The sequence below is a fragment of the Thermobia domestica genome, chromosome 1 (assembly GCF_964235325.1).
Source record: "Thermobia domestica chromosome 1, izTheDome1.hap1.1, whole genome shotgun sequence".
NCBI lineage: Eukaryota > Metazoa > Arthropoda > Insecta > Zygentoma > Lepismatidae > Thermobia > Thermobia domestica.
In genome coordinates, this window is record NC_137454.1 from 129,127,541 (window position 1) to 129,146,051 (window position 18,511).

Below are 18,511 nucleotides of genomic sequence, written 5' to 3' on the forward strand. Positions count from 1 at the left end.
TACTATTTGATCCATCTAATCCATGGGTCTGCGCACGCCTCTGTATATATGTCAGCACCTTGCATATGTGCATGTCAAAGTGGAGACTTGATGTCTCGATATTGCATGTTCCCTACGCCTGTAACGTGAATGTTTCACTCTAATCAACCTTGTCCATCGCATTTACCTGTTTAAGCTATTTACTCACTACACGTATCTGTTTAATCCATTTAGTGGCAGTCATGATCATTGCATGTTCCCGTTCACCTGTACATTGCCTGTACATGGGTGTGGTGGGTTCACACTTCGCATGTACACGGAGATAATACAAGCAATGTATTCAGTTATAATCCCATGTATTATACATGTGTCAGGACCTTGCATAGCGAATGTCGAATTGGAGATTTGTGCCTGAATATTGCATGTCTCCTATGCCTATAATGTAAATGTTTAGCTCCAATCCACCTTGTTCACCACACGTATCTGTTTAATCCAGTTATTGGCAATCATGATCATTGCATGTTCCCGTTCACCTGTACATTGCCTGTACACTGCACGTAGGGAGTTACACACTTACGCATGTACGTGAAAATGATAAATGTAAAATAACACATTCTACATCATGCGTTTTCCATGCTATACGCTAATACATAATATTTACATGTAATGCGAATGTCACACATGTATATTACATGTTGATAAACAGGCACCTTCCTTGTACTTTTCATTCTTACTGTATTGTGAATATTATCAACAATCCATTCAAAGTACTTTATATGTACATATTCCCTCCATTTACTTGCATGTGAGTGACTACGTGTACATTGCATGTTCTCATTTTAATGCACAGGCTCTGTACAACGCGTCCCAGATAGCACGAATACTTGCGGAAAATTTTTGCTTCGTTTAGTGGAGCAAACAATCTGAAAGTTTGCGAAGGCAAAATTTCTTAATATTTATCACAAGCTTTCAATATGATCTGCAAATTTTCACTGATTTGTAAAAATAAATTCACCAATGCAATTAACTTGAATCTTTTTTGAAAATATAGCGTTGAAAGTTTGCCGTCGCAAACAGTTTGCATTTCTTTAAAAAACTTGTTTTGAAAATTTGCTGAAAGCAAATATGTGATAATATATCCGAGTGCGCGCGCATCGTACCAGAATTCACTTCGCTACATCAACTGTGACAAAACAAGCCGGAAGTGAGAATGGAGAAAAGCCAATACATCAGAGGACTCCAGAATAAACTCACTGGTTTCTTATCACATGTTTTTATTGACCCAGGCAGCCTGACGTTATTTTGTGAATGTGTGTGAAAGTAAGTACAGGGATATGATCGTTGAGTAAGTAGATAAATTGCGAATTCGTTAAGTATAATTTGAAATTTACGTACGCTTATCCACAGACAAAGGATATATCTTTTGTCTGTGCGTTTATCGTTCGTATGTTTATATATATATATATATATATATATATATATATATATATATTTGGCAAGTAGCGAAAAATGATTAGTGGTTGCCACTAAGAAAAGACGGATCCACATTATAAAAATATTGATGTTCTATAAAGTTAGGTTTCACTCTTTTTCTGTTGCCGGGTTCGCTTATAAGCAGATGATTTTACTAAATGGAATAGTTATTTTTACATGTTGAGTGTGTTCTATCTGTGCTTGATGCGAAATCAGGTTGATTCGAGATAGGAAGGTTGCAGAATTCGAAATTTTGATATTTTCTTCCATTTTCGCACAATTTTCAAACTCAAAAAAGTGGTGGGAAGCGTTGTGAAGAGACTTCAGAAATTGGCATCTGGTACTAAGTATTATTATATATACACAACAATTTGCTTTTCTCAACTTTTTTTCTATAAAACAGTTTTTGTTAACCCCCTTATGCATTCTGTAATATGATCACTAAGTATTGTTATAGTTTGTACATTGTCATTCTAAAGTCAAAATGAAGCAATATATATATATATAATGCCCTTTATTTACCGTATAGTATTTTTTTAATGTTTCATCCTAATCTTCTTATAGTTATTTTTATATGCTTGCCCTCACATATTCTAATACGGTTGTGCCATTACCATGATTTTTAGTTTTTTTCGACATGACAATTTAGAAAAGGCTTAATCCTTTGTTCTTGGAGTCATCTGGATGTCGCCATGTTTGTATATGCATTTGGAAGTGCCTGTTTTCCCTTGTGCATTATCTTCGAGTATAATGTGTTGTTATTGGGTAATTTGTCGTCAATTGCTACTTTGCTGAGCGATTGTGCAGCCGACTTTGTAAAATTTTGATTAAAATGTACAGGCCAAATTCGTTGAAAGGTCAAATTTATTAGATTTGTTTCAGTGGCTCGCTTTTAAGTCGAAATCTCCTTATGAGGAACCAGAGAAAGTTTCCGTGTCCATTACAAGAGTAAGTGATGTAATAAACGTTGATGTAACCTTCAGAAATATTCAGGTTTTCTATTGCATTTTTTTAATTTTTAGTATTTATGTATACACATATATAAATTAAATGACGTTAAAATAGTCGTTAATAAGTTATTTCTTATTTTTATGAACAAGAAAAGTGCAGCTGGAAGGTAGCAAACTACCTTCTATATTTGCTAGAAGGATGTGGGCTGATAAGGGTCATTTTTCGCCCATCGAACACCAGAAAAATGTATAGTGTCTGTAGAGGCTAGATACATTTTGTTCACTCATAGGTCGAAAGACACAGTGAAACAAAATAAATTGATCCTCATATCAAAGCTTACACAACGTTATATTATTACGAGTCTGGTTTATTTAGGTTCATCGAATCCTTCTTACTACAAGCCTACGTCAACGACAGCAAACATTGCCAAAATGACGCAAAAGTACCTCTTTTTGGGCACTAATTTCTATGACTTATTTTCTTTCTCACGTATCTGTTATATTCACATACAAAACATATCTTCCAGTATACAGACATTGCAAACTTGTCTGAGTTGGACTCTTCATTTTTCCAGTGTTCGATGGGCGAAAAATGACCCTTATCAGCCCATCTCGTTTGATTTTTTTTATATAGTTGTACTAGTTTCAAGACAATTGCTGCAAATTTTGATTAAGATATGTAGACAAATTCTGAAACTAGTGAGGTACAAGTCACAATATAAACTGCTTGGGATTTAAAGACTATTAAAGCATACGAAACACAATGTCTCATTCCGATTACATTTAGGCAGAACCTGGAAATAATGAAAAATATCTTCTAAACGTCACAGGTGATTACTCCATAAATGCAACCGGAATGGTAGATTGTGTTTCCTATGTTTTAATAATATTAAATCGCAAGCAGTTAATATTTTGACTTATACCTCGATCACTAGTTTCAGAATTTTGATACATATTTTAGCCTTATACCACATTTGCAACAAACAGTACCTTCTAAATTTGCTACAAACATTACCTTGTAAATTTGAAACAAACATCAGCTTATAAATTTGCACCAAATATAGCTTATGAATTTGCACCAAATATACCTTATAAATTTGCAACAAATATTACTTTATAAATTTGCAACAAACATTATCTGATACATTTGCAGCAAACATGATCTTGCGATCATGAAAACACTTTCTGCAATGTTGCTGCAAACCTTTTAATATTTTCACCAAATTTATCAGCTCATTGTCGGAAATTTTGTCAAAGAAAATTTGCACAAAATATTTGCAGCAGTCCTGGCAAACTTTCTTGCTGTGCAGTCGCAAACATTTCGTTTGTATTGGCAGATGTTTTCGTTTTCTGAGGCAACTTTGCTGCAAACTCAGCCAGCGTCAACTTCGTTATTTCCATTGAACTTTCGGCAAATTTTCTCATTTGAAAACGCGTTTTTTGCAAACTTTTTAGTTTGCCTTTGCAAATTTTTAAATATTTTTAAAAATTTTTCTGTGCTATCTGGGGTGATTCCGTACAAAATTTCCAACAGAAGTTTAATACTTTTTCGACATGCATAACACCTGAAAACAATGTGCCTGTAATATTTTCTTTACATGTGTTTTCGCCGAAACAGGCGCCTGTATAATGTTTGTCAAAATCTGACAGGCTTTTACAGGCAGTTCCGTGTACAAAACATTGCAAGTTCCCTCAAAAATTTTCATAATAGTCTACTAAACGTTACAAAGTGACATCAAGGTTCTTCATGAATGATTTAAACTATTGTATTAACAAACTGTTGTTAAATGCTAAAAACTGTAGTATTGTTTCGTACATTAGAAAAACTACTTTTAATTTCAATATCAAATCGATAATGCTCTATTAATGAGAGTTGATCATGTCCACGATCTTGAAATGATAGTAAGATCAAATCATTTGACTTTCATATTAAGCAAAAAAGTAAAGCGTATATAAATCTCGGATTTGTAATGAAGGTTAGTAAAGAATTCAGGAATCCTAATGATTTTAAAATACTTTATGCTGCTCTCGACAGGGTGACTCACACTTTGGGCGACTACTTTGTTTTACGTTCTGTTGAGTTCCGCTGTTGGATCTATTATCTTGCTTAGTTTTGGACAGAGACTTTGCTTTATATGGGGACTGGATTTTCAGTGTACATTTTACTTGCGTTGTCGCTTTTGTCTTTGTAGGGTGAAAGTCAGATTTTTTTAAGGTTCCTAATAAAAACTATAAGAAACAAAAATTAGGTTGTCGCAGATTACTTCATAAAAATTAATGAATACAAAAACGAAAGTCTGGAGAAGGCTGAAGACGATATGAACGGTCGTAGAAATATTAAGCAATTCGTCTCCTAAGAGCCTGCAAAGCGTAGTTCGATATTCCACAAGACAAGAGTTTTTATTTTTCTTACCTCGCATTTTTTCTTTCTTCGTATTGATTCTGAATTTTCTCTGGTTGTGTCTCTGGTCAAAGAGTAAGACGAGGGGATTATAGAAGAAGAAAATAGGAATGATACAGAAAACAGTTTTTGTCGTATAACATTAATGGTAGACGATTGTAGGAGAATAATAATAAAGTGTTTGAATTAAATAATAGACGGTTAGTACTTGGGGATAAAAACTAAAAATTTACCTAATTGCTTTTTATCAAGAATGAGAAGGGGGAGGTTTTGATATCACGAATATTCAGAATTGAAATACAGTTTCTTCATAAACAAGCAAATTTTGTGAATCTAGATATTATAACAAAAACTTCTCTTGCATTACGATTTATAATAATTTCAAAACGGCAAAACCATTGAAATTGTTCGTATTTTATTTTTGGGAAAAACAAAATATTTGTACTAGAATTCATAGATATAGAAACTATAACAAGAATTTTACTAATTTTCTTTTCTTTTAACTAATCTAAACTTCCAAATGTTCGTATCCGTTACTATATCATCATTAGGGAGATAATTCTCCAGTGATGGGGAAAATAACTACATAGGAAAAATAATATCTTTGAAAGGATTATTTTATTTTTAACTTAATACAAGTTTCACCTGTTGTGTATTCCTAGTTAAATTTTATTTTTATATTTTAAGCTAAAATAGCACGCATATCGTGTTAAAAAAATAATGTACTTGCGTTAGGAATTAAAAGTACACTTAAAAAATATTAGGTGGTCTTTTGTTTTTGTATGTATACACACAGAAATATTTTGTAGAGTAATATGGAACGTACAGATACATATATCTTCATATTTCTCGTATACTTGTCCCTCTTCTAAATATTGAATGATAGAAATGGAATTTTACATTTGTTATCGTTCTATTATTTATTAATATAGCACTGAATCAATGTTTCAAATCGAAAGAAAGGCAAATATTGTCCTGTGTTTAAATAAAATAGTTATTTTGCCCAACATATAGCTAGTTAGCAGCATCACTACTTATCAGTCAAAAAGAAAATAGAGTGACTAGTTAAAGAGTTTAAAGACTTGCTTTCCGAACTTCTAAGTTTGGAGTTTTCCTTACTTTGGTTCTATAATTATTCTGTGCTTTTTTGTAGCTAATTCTTGTTCTCGGAAAATTTTCTGATTAAGATTCTAAGACCTGAAACAGACAAGATATTGAGGATAATGTAAATGTAATTTTAGTTCCAAGTGAGATGCACAAATTGATGTTGTAAGAAGCTCTTTGAGTAAATCTACTGAACGAAATCTTTTTGAAATCAGATGTTCAGATATATAACCATATTTTCATAATCTTGTATTTTAGTAGATGCAATTCATGTGTACGTAGTCTGCAGTTTGTAATTTTTCCGTTCTATTTTGAAGCGTCAGACTGAAAAGGAGCTGGCTGAATTAGAGGTAAACATTACAAAAAGAAAGGCAGAATTGGAAAGTCTAAACTCGAAGTTTGAAGTAGTGAAGAACAAGGAAGATGATTGTAAAAGAGAGTAAGTAATTCCTTTCAGAATAATTAATCTTAGAAATTAGATCCGATAGTAGATCTAACAAACGTGATAAGACATTTAGCTTGTTGCTGTAGTAATTCTGTAACGGTTGTGAACCCATAAATATATCCTAGCAGTGAATCTGAAATCATGAAATATAATAAGATCCGTTAGGATCGTGGAAAATTTGGTGATAAATCATTCAGTTTAAAGAAGTGAAAAATCATAATATAATTTGGGAAATCCCTAGACCTTGTGTAACGAAAAATTGGCTCTTGCACTATAACTTTTTTTCCCTTTAAGCAGATGACCCTCAATGTAGGAAAAGGGATTGCAATGAGCAGGCAACTTCATTTTTCATTAATTCATCTTTCCTTCATTGACATATACTTTGTCTGCCGTCTCAGCTGCAAACCCGCTGCCTAATTTGAGTGTTCAATTTGGATTTTGTTCCAAACGAGGTGAACGTGCATCCATCCTGACTTGCTGATGTGAGAGTCTAATGCGTACAAAAACATTAGTTATATTGCGTACAAAAACATTAGTATGCAAGCTCTGTTTCTTCTTGTTTATTTGCAGCCTTTTTTCGTTCCACTTGTATTCATCTTCTAGGGCTATACATGTTGTCGATGAGAATGATGGTTTGGTGCACCTCCCATCTCCCCTGACATGTTGTTCCCACGCTAGGTTGAGGGCGTGTTAGGGGAGTAGCGTTACTTCGTGAATTCTCCAGTATAGCGTTGCGACAATTGTACGGAAAATATTTTATTTTGCTGTTTTATATAAACACACATATGGGTAATCCTTATTACAAAAGCAAGACACTTCAGTCTGTCAGTCAAGCTCCTGATAGTTCACAATTAGGAGTTGTGTTACCTCCTAACTGACGTAAAAAATGTCGCTAGCATGCAGGCAATTCGCAAACGAGCCAAAGACTTCGGAGAAACAACTAGTATGGATGAAAAAAAATTTCGGGTCCGGGCTCACCTTCTCGTAAAACATCCAAATTTTACGTGAGTTAGACCTAAAACCAACCTGCTGCGGAGAATGTTGAAAAGACAAGTATTATGATTCCTGTTCTGATTCCGTGCAATTAAAGAAAAAGGTCCTAATAAAGCTAATGTGAACTTCAACAATCCGCGAGCTATTTTAAGGCTTGTCCTCTTTCGTTATTAATAAAGTTACCACCTACCTAGGTGGACAGGTTAAGGACATACAAGAACTACGGAATGGCACGCTATTGGTGGAAATAAGAAATGAGAAACAATTGAAGAAGTTATAATAATTAAAAAGTTACCTAATAAGCGTGTATATTGTAAATAGACCCGATTGGCCCCAATCATATTTTGGAGTGTAATTTTAAACAAAGGGAAGATTTATTCTTTAAATTAAATATGATTTGTCGTTCTTTGAACTTCTATCGTCGTTGTAACCGAGACTGTTATGAATTTGTCAGTTCATTTAATCTACTTTGTAACAAAAGGAAATAAAAACGACAGACTAAATCCTTTCTACTGACGCATTTCTTTGAAGACAAGCACGTATCTCTTTTCCTCGAGTATAGACCTCTAATGTAATTGATCGTTCTGACGTCACTTCGATTGACGAGACAAAACTCAAAATATATTCGAATTTTGTTTCAAATTCATACGTAAAATTCGATAATGTTTTTATTCATCGAAATGTTAGCTCAGGAATGTTCTAGTGTTGTTAGAAGAAGTGATTGGTAAAGACAGAGGTTTTTCGTTGGAACTGTATGGCTATATATAAAACATAGACACTTACGAGGTAGCTTTTAAATTAATATTGAATTATGCGCCCATTGATCTCCTTAAGCAAAATAGAGAAGCTATTTAGGGAACAGAGCTTCAACGTCTGCTGAATGCAAGTCGTGAAGTAATTTCATCTTAGGATCTCCTGAAGGAATCTGATGAGGAGATTAAGTCTTAAATACCATACTAACCTGTCGTTGAAGTAGATTGTATCAAAAGTAATAAGGTAGATGAACTACTTCCAACAGTCACTTGTTCTTACTTTCAGAAAGCTATGTTCTCCGTATTCGTGAAGACTTGTTATTATCGCCTCTAAGTTCGACCACAAAGGATGTTCATTTAATTCCTGGGCTCTTGTTGTAAAAAAATCATACGGATAACTTGGCACCTATTGTGACCTGGACAATTTTCTTCTCACTGTGACTCACAGATGGGTGACCAGGATGGGGATCAACGTACCGTATGCTTATCTGCACTGACTCGCAAAGCGTTCTTGGAAGCTTGTAGAATGTCTTTAGCAGACATGTCATCTTTGAAGCACAAAGGCACTTTCCTCGTTGTCCATTAGTGTGAATTTAAAGAATTTTGCATATTTGATGTAATGTATATGAACCAATATATAAAATGAGATTTAATATTAACAAACAGAATACATTTTGATATCATATTTACCATATAAATTTCCGCAGTGTAATCGTGCTGATTTATTTATTTCAAATATAATATATGGAGTATTCAGCATCGAATAGTCAATCTAATTACCTGAAGATTGTCACCAAATATGTTTCCGTTGTTTCGTTTTATGTTTATCTTAATAATTTTCTACATAGGTTATGGAAGTTACCATGTCTCAGTGAATTTGCTTTTTAAAAAAGGAGTCAAAATAATAAAAAACAAAGAACAATATAGAAATTTGGGTTTCATGTTGATCTTGGATATAGAGCGTGCTATCGAACAGAGTAATCATGATCTTTGAGACGTTGTTGATTGTAGTATTTATCAATTATTAGTTCATAGAACAGGCAGTTAAATTACATTGAAATGAACAACGTATCAAAGGTTTCGTATTTGTTTCCACTTTGCTCCATATTGCTCTCCAAGCACTAGACTTTTATGATGTATAAAATTTGTCTTTCATTTTTCCATTATTTCGAAAACTTTGAAGAAATGACAAACCCACGGAGACCGTACATTAATGTAAAATGAACATCGATCCTTGTTATAGAAAAATTCAGTACTCTCATTCGTATGTACAAAGTATATGTTTTGAAAATTTTCTTTATTATGTAATTTGTTTTTGTAAAGCTAAATTAGATATAATTATTACTAGTGATTCTAGAGAAGAATACTCTGTATTACCAAAAAGAGTCTCGAACTCAGGATCTTAGCCTGAGGGCCCCAGTTCGAAAATGTTTCAAAAAGATAATGTGTATATACGAGGAAGGTTCAATAATTATTGTCCCCGGCATATTTAAAATACTTGAGCTGAGATGGCTGATTGGGGATATTATAGCCTAATGTCTTAGATGCCTATATGCTAAATTTCAGAACCATAGCTCGTATATTAATATTCTTTTTTGTCGTTTCAGGTGTGAGAGGTGGCACCTAGCTTGAAAAATGGAGAAAACCGAACAACGAGCTGTCATCAAGTACCTCCAGAAAAAGGGGTTAAGCCCAAAGGAGATTCATGAGGACATGATCAATGTGTTGGGTGATGAGGCTCCTTCCTACCAGGTGGTAAAGAACTAGTGCCGCGACTTCCGTTGCGGCAGGGAAAGCTGTCAACAGGCCCCTGGTGCTGGCCCTCCAACAACAGTATGCATCCCAGAAAACATTGATGCTGTGCATGATACGATTATAGCAGACAGACGAATCACGGTGCAACAGTTAGCAGACATCATGCACATCTCTGTATGCTCAGTGGAAACCATTGTGCATGAACACTTGGGATTCAGAAAGGTGTCAGCGCGATGGGTACCCAAAATATTATCTCGTGAAAATCAGAAAGACAGAGTTCGATATTCAAGAGCTGGTTTGGAGGTTATGGGGGGCAGACCTGAAACAGTTCTGTGATGGATTTGTGACAGTAAATGAGACGTGGCTTTACCACTATGATCCCGAGTCCAAACGACAGAGCATGGAGTGGCGGCACAGAAGTTCGCTGCCCCACGCAAGTTCAAGGTGCAAGCATCAGCACGCAAGGTTATGGCCACAATTTTTTGGGATGCGAAGGGTGTGCTCCTTATTGACTACCTGGAGGTTGGACACACTATCACGGGGGCCTATTATGCAGCCCTAATCCCTAAGTTACGCGAAGAAATCAAGGAAAAACGGCGCGGGATTTTGCAGCGAACAGTGCTGTTCCACCAAGATAATGCTCCGGCCCACAAAAGCCATCTTACTGGTGCCGCAATCCATTCTGCTTGTTTTGATGTGTTGGAACATCCTCCCTACTCATCGGACCTCGCCCCTAGTGACTTTCATTTGTTCCGAAAGTTGAAGGAACACCTCAAGCGGAAGAAGTTTCGTTCAAATGCAGCTGTTATTGAAGCTGTGGAGGAATGGCTCACGGCTCAACCAGATACTTTCTTTGAAGCTGGCATAGTGGCTTTACAGCATAGGTGGAAGAAGTGCATTACTATGAAAGGAGACTTTTTGGAAAAATAATACTGCTTATAGGTCAGGGACAATAATTATTGAACCACGCTCATATCTTGGGTCATTGCGGATGTCAGAAATCATATTCGATCAACATTTAAGAGCATAACTAATATCTTTATTACAGAAGAGAGAAAAATGATAACTAACAATCGTAAACAATTTTTCTCTTTGTTTTACAGTTATCTGCACTTGATAACATTGAATAGGACAAAATATTACTATAATTTGCTAATGTTTGATATCAGAGCGACTCTGTTCTAGATTGTAGCGCAAAATTTTGCAACCACTGCTCATTTGCTGAATCTTACTGACATAGTTAATCTTGTCTGATGGATAGAAAAATTAAATCAAGTCTCGTAGCAACGGTAATGAAAAAATGCCGTATTTACCTTATGCAGCGAAAGGATGGTACGAAAATGATTCAAATTGGACTTTATATAAGAAAACAATCTTTATAATCTTTTTCTATAATCTTTTATATAAGAAAACAAGCCTTTGGCTGGAGGTTGCATCCGAATAACGTCAAAATAGACGTAATAGCTACAAAATGGGACGAACTGTACGAAAAACGGCGGAGTACAGTGATTGTCTTGACTTATTTAATCGTGGTTGGTGATGAATTAGAATTTTAGATCGTAGGTGGGATGGCTTAGAAAAGCTAACATTCAATATAGAACGTATATTCATTTTCCAGATTCCGTTATCTGTTTTGTCTTTCGTTCTTTTCTTTCTTTCTTTCTTTTTTTTTTTTTTTTTTTTTTTTGCTTGTTATCAATTTTTGGTTTTATCGATGATGATCAAAATTTTGTGGTTTATCACAGTGGAACTAAGGGTTCTCTAAAGAAATTTTAAGTAATTCATGGTTCAACGCACTTCTATGGTAATATTTGCCATCCAGTTATTGTAAGAGCACTGTATGCGCAAATGATTTTATGCCTAAGACCAACCAAGAGAAATACAAGTCTCGATATATCCATTATTTTTGTATGAATCATACTTTCATTAAATTTATTATTATTATTTTCATTATGGCATAATTTAAGTAGAGTAAAGATGCAGCCCGTTGCACTAGAAGTATTAGAGGTAAGTCAGTAAATCATGCTAATTTATATAATCTATTTTAAAGAAACTGTGTTTTAGAAAGACGAATAATGATTTTCCTGATACATTGGTCATTCAGCACTAGGCAAGTACCCAAAGGAAAAGGTACTGAAGTTTAAACTCCCAATCCAAGGTAATCACATCTACACTGGATAAAAATGTATTTTAAATCTTTCAAATCTATTATAAGAAGTTTCTTTCTTTCGTCCTTAAAAAGTAATAATAATAATAATAAAAAAGCTAAACTCTGATTTTGTTTTGTGTACTGCCTTATAAAATGAATCAAAACTACGACTTCGTAGGGTTCTGCTTTTTAAATTACAATCAGCAAAGGTGAAACAGTACACTGTAGATACTATGTTATCCGAAATCATCATATAATTATTTTTCAGCTGTATATTGTTTTGATAGAACTTGAAATAATAGCAAATACTTTGTTTTCAATTCCAGATTGGAGCTGAAAGAGCGGAAGCGAAAAGAGTTATTTGCTAAACAGGGAAGAAGTGTTCAATTTACATCAAAGGAAGATAGAGACAAATGGATCCGTAAAGAACTGAAGTACGTACATGTAATTTTCATTGCTAGGTTCTAGAGAACATCGAATATAGTCAATTTTATTCTGAATATTATGATTATTATAAAATTCCTTAGAGCTTTAGACCACGAAAAGCAATGACTAAAAGGGCAAATTAGTTGAATTTAGTGATATGGTCAGCGTATGAGTTCTCAACTCATTATTTATGGCTTCTAGGACCGGAGCTCATTACGTCTTAATTGAAGTATTTCTCCAGCTGTCTCACAATACCGAAAAGCTGTATCCTTGCAGAGAATCAAACCTCGAACTCTTTCTCATACACACAAAAGAGATTTGGTTCTACAGGGCATAACATATTATTATTATTACTGAAGCGAGAGCTGCTAGCGTCTGCTTTCAATTCAGTTCACCTGTCTGTTCTACGATAACTCTTGTAAAATAAATCCGATCTTTAATGATATTTGGTATTTGCCTTTCTTCAGTCTTCCGAAATAACTATGGTTTTCTGGTCAATCCATCAACAAAATTAGTCAATCCACTTCATGTTGCAGGTTTGCACCAACTTTCCGATATAAATTACGCAAAATTATTCGATTTTGATCTAAGACTATGATGAATTCCATTCCACTTCTTGCCATGATGATTCTACTAGCCCTCCAAACGGTTTAAACATAAGTGGCTGGACTACCATAATAGGGTGTCTATTGGTCACGAAAGTAATGAAAAAGTCACGAAATCAGGAAACGGTCATGAAAGCCAAGAAGAAGTTACGAAATTTAGGTTTTGGGTCACGATTTTTTTTTCCACCTACAAATGTAAGTATAGACTGGAAAATTTTGTTTTATAAAACGTCAAAATTCACCACCAAAAATGTCTACGGTCGGCTTTAGACACTACCAAATCGCAAGCAAAGCACTCTTCTATCTCGTGTATGAAAATTCGATCCAAGTCGTACTCAAATTTGCTCTTGAAAATATTACTAAATTTTATGGTTTGCGAAAGAAAAGGTCACGAAATTTCATTTTAGAATTTTAGTAGACACTCTGGATAATTGCCTTAACAGTTTGACAACTATCTCACAGTCGGCGAACAACGCAGAAAATGATTCAGCTTCTTCTGCAATTGAAAACCATTAACTGCTGTTTTAGCGCGTTTTCACTATGTTGTATAAAATGTAAACGTTGAACACCACTGCGGTATATTTAATATCTGAAGAATGGCCCAATGAGTCTTCTGTATCGACGAAGTAAACGAGTGCACTGTCCCTGAGAAATATGTAGTTTCTCAGCATTAGATTTGGGAGTTATCAGTAAAACTGGAAAATTCTGGTGTTTGTAGTAGCCTCCTTAAAATGTTACTAGTAGACATATGAAAATCTATATACGGGTGTATGGTAGTTGCCCTTAGGCTGATATGCTTAGTTCGAGCCACATTGCCAGTCATTACTCGCTTCTTGAGAATATGTACAATAAGTATTTCTTACGGTTCCAAATCTCTTATACATATTTTCAGTTGATTACAGTGGAAAATGTGAGGAGTTAATAAATGTTTTAGATTAACGATACACCAAAAACAGTTCGAAAAATAATAATAAATTGGCAATTCTGAATTTGTTATCTTTTGTTTGGCTTTCTGCTCAGTTACACTTTGGGATTCACATGTTATTATTCCCATGCATCTTTTGTGTCTTATCAATAGTTCGCTGGCGACAAAACGTCTTGAGCACATCTGGCTGGTTTCTTGAATAAAAAAATACATTGTTGCGGAAAGGAAAAAAAAAATTCGAAATGATTTTCGAATGTGTTAGCTTGCTTATTTTTCACACAAAATGAGAAATGTTATGAACAAATAAATGTTGGTAAAAAAAGCATTGTACAATCGGGTAAAAATCATGGAACCGTGGATTGGTTATAATATTGTCGCCTGTCTAAAGGTGCTCTTAGGAAGACAATACATTGAGTGAAGTGTAATGTGTGTTATATTATTTTAATCAAGGATTTCTTAAGATCCTGTTTGCCAGATACTACCAGATTGCAGCTGTTTTCGTCTGAGTTGTTTCATCATTTATTCGATCGAAGCAATGAAATGCATGCAGGGCAGTTAGTTACGTGTCAAGAAGTTGCTAACTATCGAAGGAGAAATACTCTAAATCACAGAGTGTTGAGCAACATACGGATAGACATATTTAATAATGAATTTACTTTATAATGTTTACTTTAGTTTAACATTTTTAATCACACTGACGTCCCATCGAATTAGACACACTTCACTGTTGAAGTTCTCGCATTCCTACGCTCACGTATACTGTATGTTGCCTCGATTACTCACATTGGGGGTATAAATAGGCAAGACATGTGGGTGCAAGGCGCAGTAGTTATTACACGTGAAATGGGAAAAGCATATGATGTAGGCGCGTTAGACAGGATAGATTGTTAGCGCTTGACGGATGGAGCACTCCATTTCAGTGATTGCGAATTAACTGGGGTTTTCGCATACTACAATTACAAGGATGTCGAGATTATGTAAATTTAGGGAAAATAGCCGGAAACAGTAACAGTACAAAGGTGTGCCCTAAATGAATGTGGCCTGTGGTTGCTGAGCCGTATCGTACCAAACCAATAGAGGCCAGACTCTGTCGCAAATCACATCCGAACTGCATAAGGGTTCCATCCGAAGTATTAGTGCACGGATAGTTCAATGTTTCATCCATCATCTTGGCTTTAGGAGCCGCAGACCAACCTCACTGTCCCTGTTCACAGGCCGCGTCGAACTAAACGCCTTGCATGGGCTCGAAGGCACAGAGATTGGACCATGGAACAGTGGAAACGGGTAGTCTGGAAGGATGTATCTCGATTCAAATTACATCGTGCCCATGGGAGGGCCCAAATCTGGTGACAAGAGCATGAAGCCATGCATGCCACAGGTCAAAAGAATACAATGCAAGGTGATTTGTAGCCCACCACAAACTTACTTGGCCAGGGATCGAATCAGGGACCCTACGCACCAAAGGTAAGCTCTCTACCACTGAACCACCATTACCTTCGGCTCTCCACTTGAAATGAGGTTACTTAAAAAGAGAGAAGAAAGAATATGTATTTATATTATTGAACAACTTGAAAATTTAACATTAGATATTTCTTTTGTTTTTCAATAGGTATCTTACCGTTAATTTTTATGTGTATGTAGATACAAAAATTATTTCTCAGAAATTGTTTTATAAATTTAAAATAATCAAATTTTCATATATGACTATTTTATCATTTTCTGTTTCAAATAAAATAGTCATTCAAAAAAATAAATAATTTCTAACCCGGTATAAACAGAATCATTGAAACATTATTTCAAGCAAAACAAAATCAAATTACTAGTACATACATTTTATACATATTTTGGATGTGACTGATAAATGTTTCGTATCGTCCATTCGGAACCACTGTGTGGATCACCTGTGGTTCACTGAAAGTGAATTTGAAAATTATGTAACATACGAGTTACTGCCTATATTTCAACTATCAGAAGAATTTTCAAATAGTAGTTACAATTTATAATAATAATAATAATAATAATAATAATAATAATAATAATAATAATAATAATAATAATAATAATAATAATAATAGGTAAGTTACATTTGTTAATGTCCTTTTTCTAATTTCTATAACGAGTAAGGACCTTGGAACTGGACTTTGCACTCGAAACTTCTTTGGCTTTGGGGACCACTGTAATTTCATTCTTTTAATTGTTCTTTTGTCTCTGGAACATACAAAATTAGTAGTATCCTGCTCAAAATGTCTCTGGAAGCAAGAACTTTGCTTGCTTCTGGTTTACATGCATACATTTGGGCACCTACTTGGCGGAAGATGGCATGTCAAGATGAAATGAATAATGACACTAACGCGTTCACGGGAGATACCTAGATCCTTTGCTATCTTTTTAGTAAAAATATGTTGATCTGAGAAAATAATTTCTTGCACCTTTTCAATTGTTTCGTGCATAATTATTATGGAGGGTCTTCCAGGACAGGAATTCTTCTGACAGCTTAACAAGGTTAGACTTTTCTGATTAGTTTTACATAAGCAGTCCGCTCCGCTCAAATTACTCAATATAGTGTCACAAATATCGAACTAGAAACACTGCAGTTACTTTGCCAGTTTGCTCAGAACCACCTCTAACTGTTTGCCTGAGCAAATTGATTCATTACCTTTCTGAAGGAGCATGCTGTATGCCGAAAAAAAGATAAAACTTACGACCAAACTCAGAAAAAAATCAGCTTTTTTAAAATAAATATTTGTAACCTCTCAATTTATTCAAGGATTTTATTTTTCATAGCCTTGTGTCATATACCCGTTACCCTATCAATGAGTGATACAATTGAGTTCTGAAGAACTCGAGTTCTAATCTCGAGGGGATGTGAAAGAAAATAACTTATCTTACTTATTTGTTTGTTAGTAGTAAAACGAAGAGAAGAAAGAAGTCACCGAAAAAGACTTTTTTTTTAAATACATAATCTTACCGGTAGTGATATGAAAGAGGGTAGACCCAAAAGGATATAACGAGTAAATATTTCCTTGTTTTTCTTTTTGCACTCCCCCTTCCGACCAAATTATATATAGATAGATATAGATATATTCATATTCGGTTTTGGTTGTGTACGGGCTTATATGTTTCTAAAGCTTGTAACCATCTTCAGTCGAGAATCAGGGACTAAATTTAGTTTCTTCCTCCCCACTATTTAGAAAATACGTTCCAGGATAGCTTTCGTAAAAATAATTTGATTTTGATAGAATATAATGTATATGTTTTACGAAGCTTCCTCACAATCTCTACTGCCAGATGTTGAAATCAGCCAATAGTGAGGGTGTGAATTAATCCCTTTCTTTGATTTCAAAAGAGATCTTTCATAAAATTTTGTAAAGGATGAGACTATGAAAATCTTAGTTTAAAAAACATTTTAAAGTAAAAGCTTTCGCTCTTTTCTACAAAGCACATCACTAGTTATTAATAATTTAGTTAATCTGTATCATAGTATATTAAGCCACACATTAACATTCAGACTACAATACATTGCCATTAATGATCGGAGACCCATAAGAACTTGTTCATCTTGCGCTGATAAAGAGTTAGCATGCCTTATGTCCTCCTTTGCTGTGGTGACCACCTCTAACCTTCTGAATGCCTTTCGACAATTTTGCGATAATCTTAGGCAGGTAATCGGTCTTCCCCTGCAAAATGGGAAACCATGTGGTTGTGGTTTTGGATCTTTCTTGTCGGGTCCTCAACCAGTCCTCCAACTAATCCTAATGGTATTAAATAGGGTTGTGGTCAGGGCTTTGTGTCGACCAGTCGAGCACTTACACTTTGACCTTCTAAAACCGGTCTGAGATGGCGCGCGCTTTATAGATGCTGGCATTGACATGTTAAACACAAACTTCACACTACCGAACAGTTTACAAAGAGGTAGTAGCGCAGAATTATCAAGGATTGCTTGATAAGCGTCGGTTACCATTGTTCCATGCACCAACCTCAACTGTTCCAGTTCAAACCATGAGAAACAGGTCTACACTATGATTCCTATACCGCCAGATTTCACAGTATGAACAATGCGTTCCAGTAAGTAGCACTCACCAACAAATTCGTGTATTAGTGTGTGTCTTTTGTGATTAGCTGAGCGTGGGTGGGAGAGAAAAAGCACTGTTAGTTTTCATCAGAAAAATGTAAAGTGGCATCATTATTTTTTTGTTTGCATGGATTATATACATATCACAATATTTTATTGGTTTTTGGATAATATACTTCTTTTATTTTCAACAAAATATTGTTTTTTGCATAAGAAACCCATACTTTTTCTCGGGCAAACTGACTGAACTTTCGGGAGTGCCCCAAGAGTTTAACATTAAGAGACAATGCATGGTTTGTGTATGAAATGAAATGAAATATTTGTGTTCTGCGTCCCGCGGTTATGCCGGCTAGGCTAAAGGAGACGGTGATGGTGAGAAATGAATTAAATGGTGGAATGAAGAAAGTGGCAGGAAACGGGAGAATCACGAGGAAACGCACGCACAAGGTGTTTGTCCACCACAAAGTTCACATGGCGCGAGC

At 35.0% G+C, this 18,511-nt stretch overlaps 1 protein-coding gene across 6 annotated transcripts in view; it reads left to right on the forward strand.

Moving 5' to 3' along the window:
- The window catches only part of LOC145689187 (structural maintenance of chromosomes protein 3-like), a 137,671-nt gene that overhangs the window by 43,929 nt on the left and 75,231 nt on the right, over window positions 1-18,511 (forward strand). For all 6 annotated transcript variants that reach the window (XM_081763327.1, XM_081763332.1, XM_081763322.1 and 3 more), the window contains 2 exons: window positions 6,225-6,346; window positions 12,328-12,435. In XM_081763327.1, the coding sequence (XP_081619453.1) occupies window positions 6,225-6,346; window positions 12,328-12,435 (230 nt within the window). The remainder of the gene's footprint in view (window positions 1-6,224; window positions 6,347-12,327; window positions 12,436-18,511) is intronic.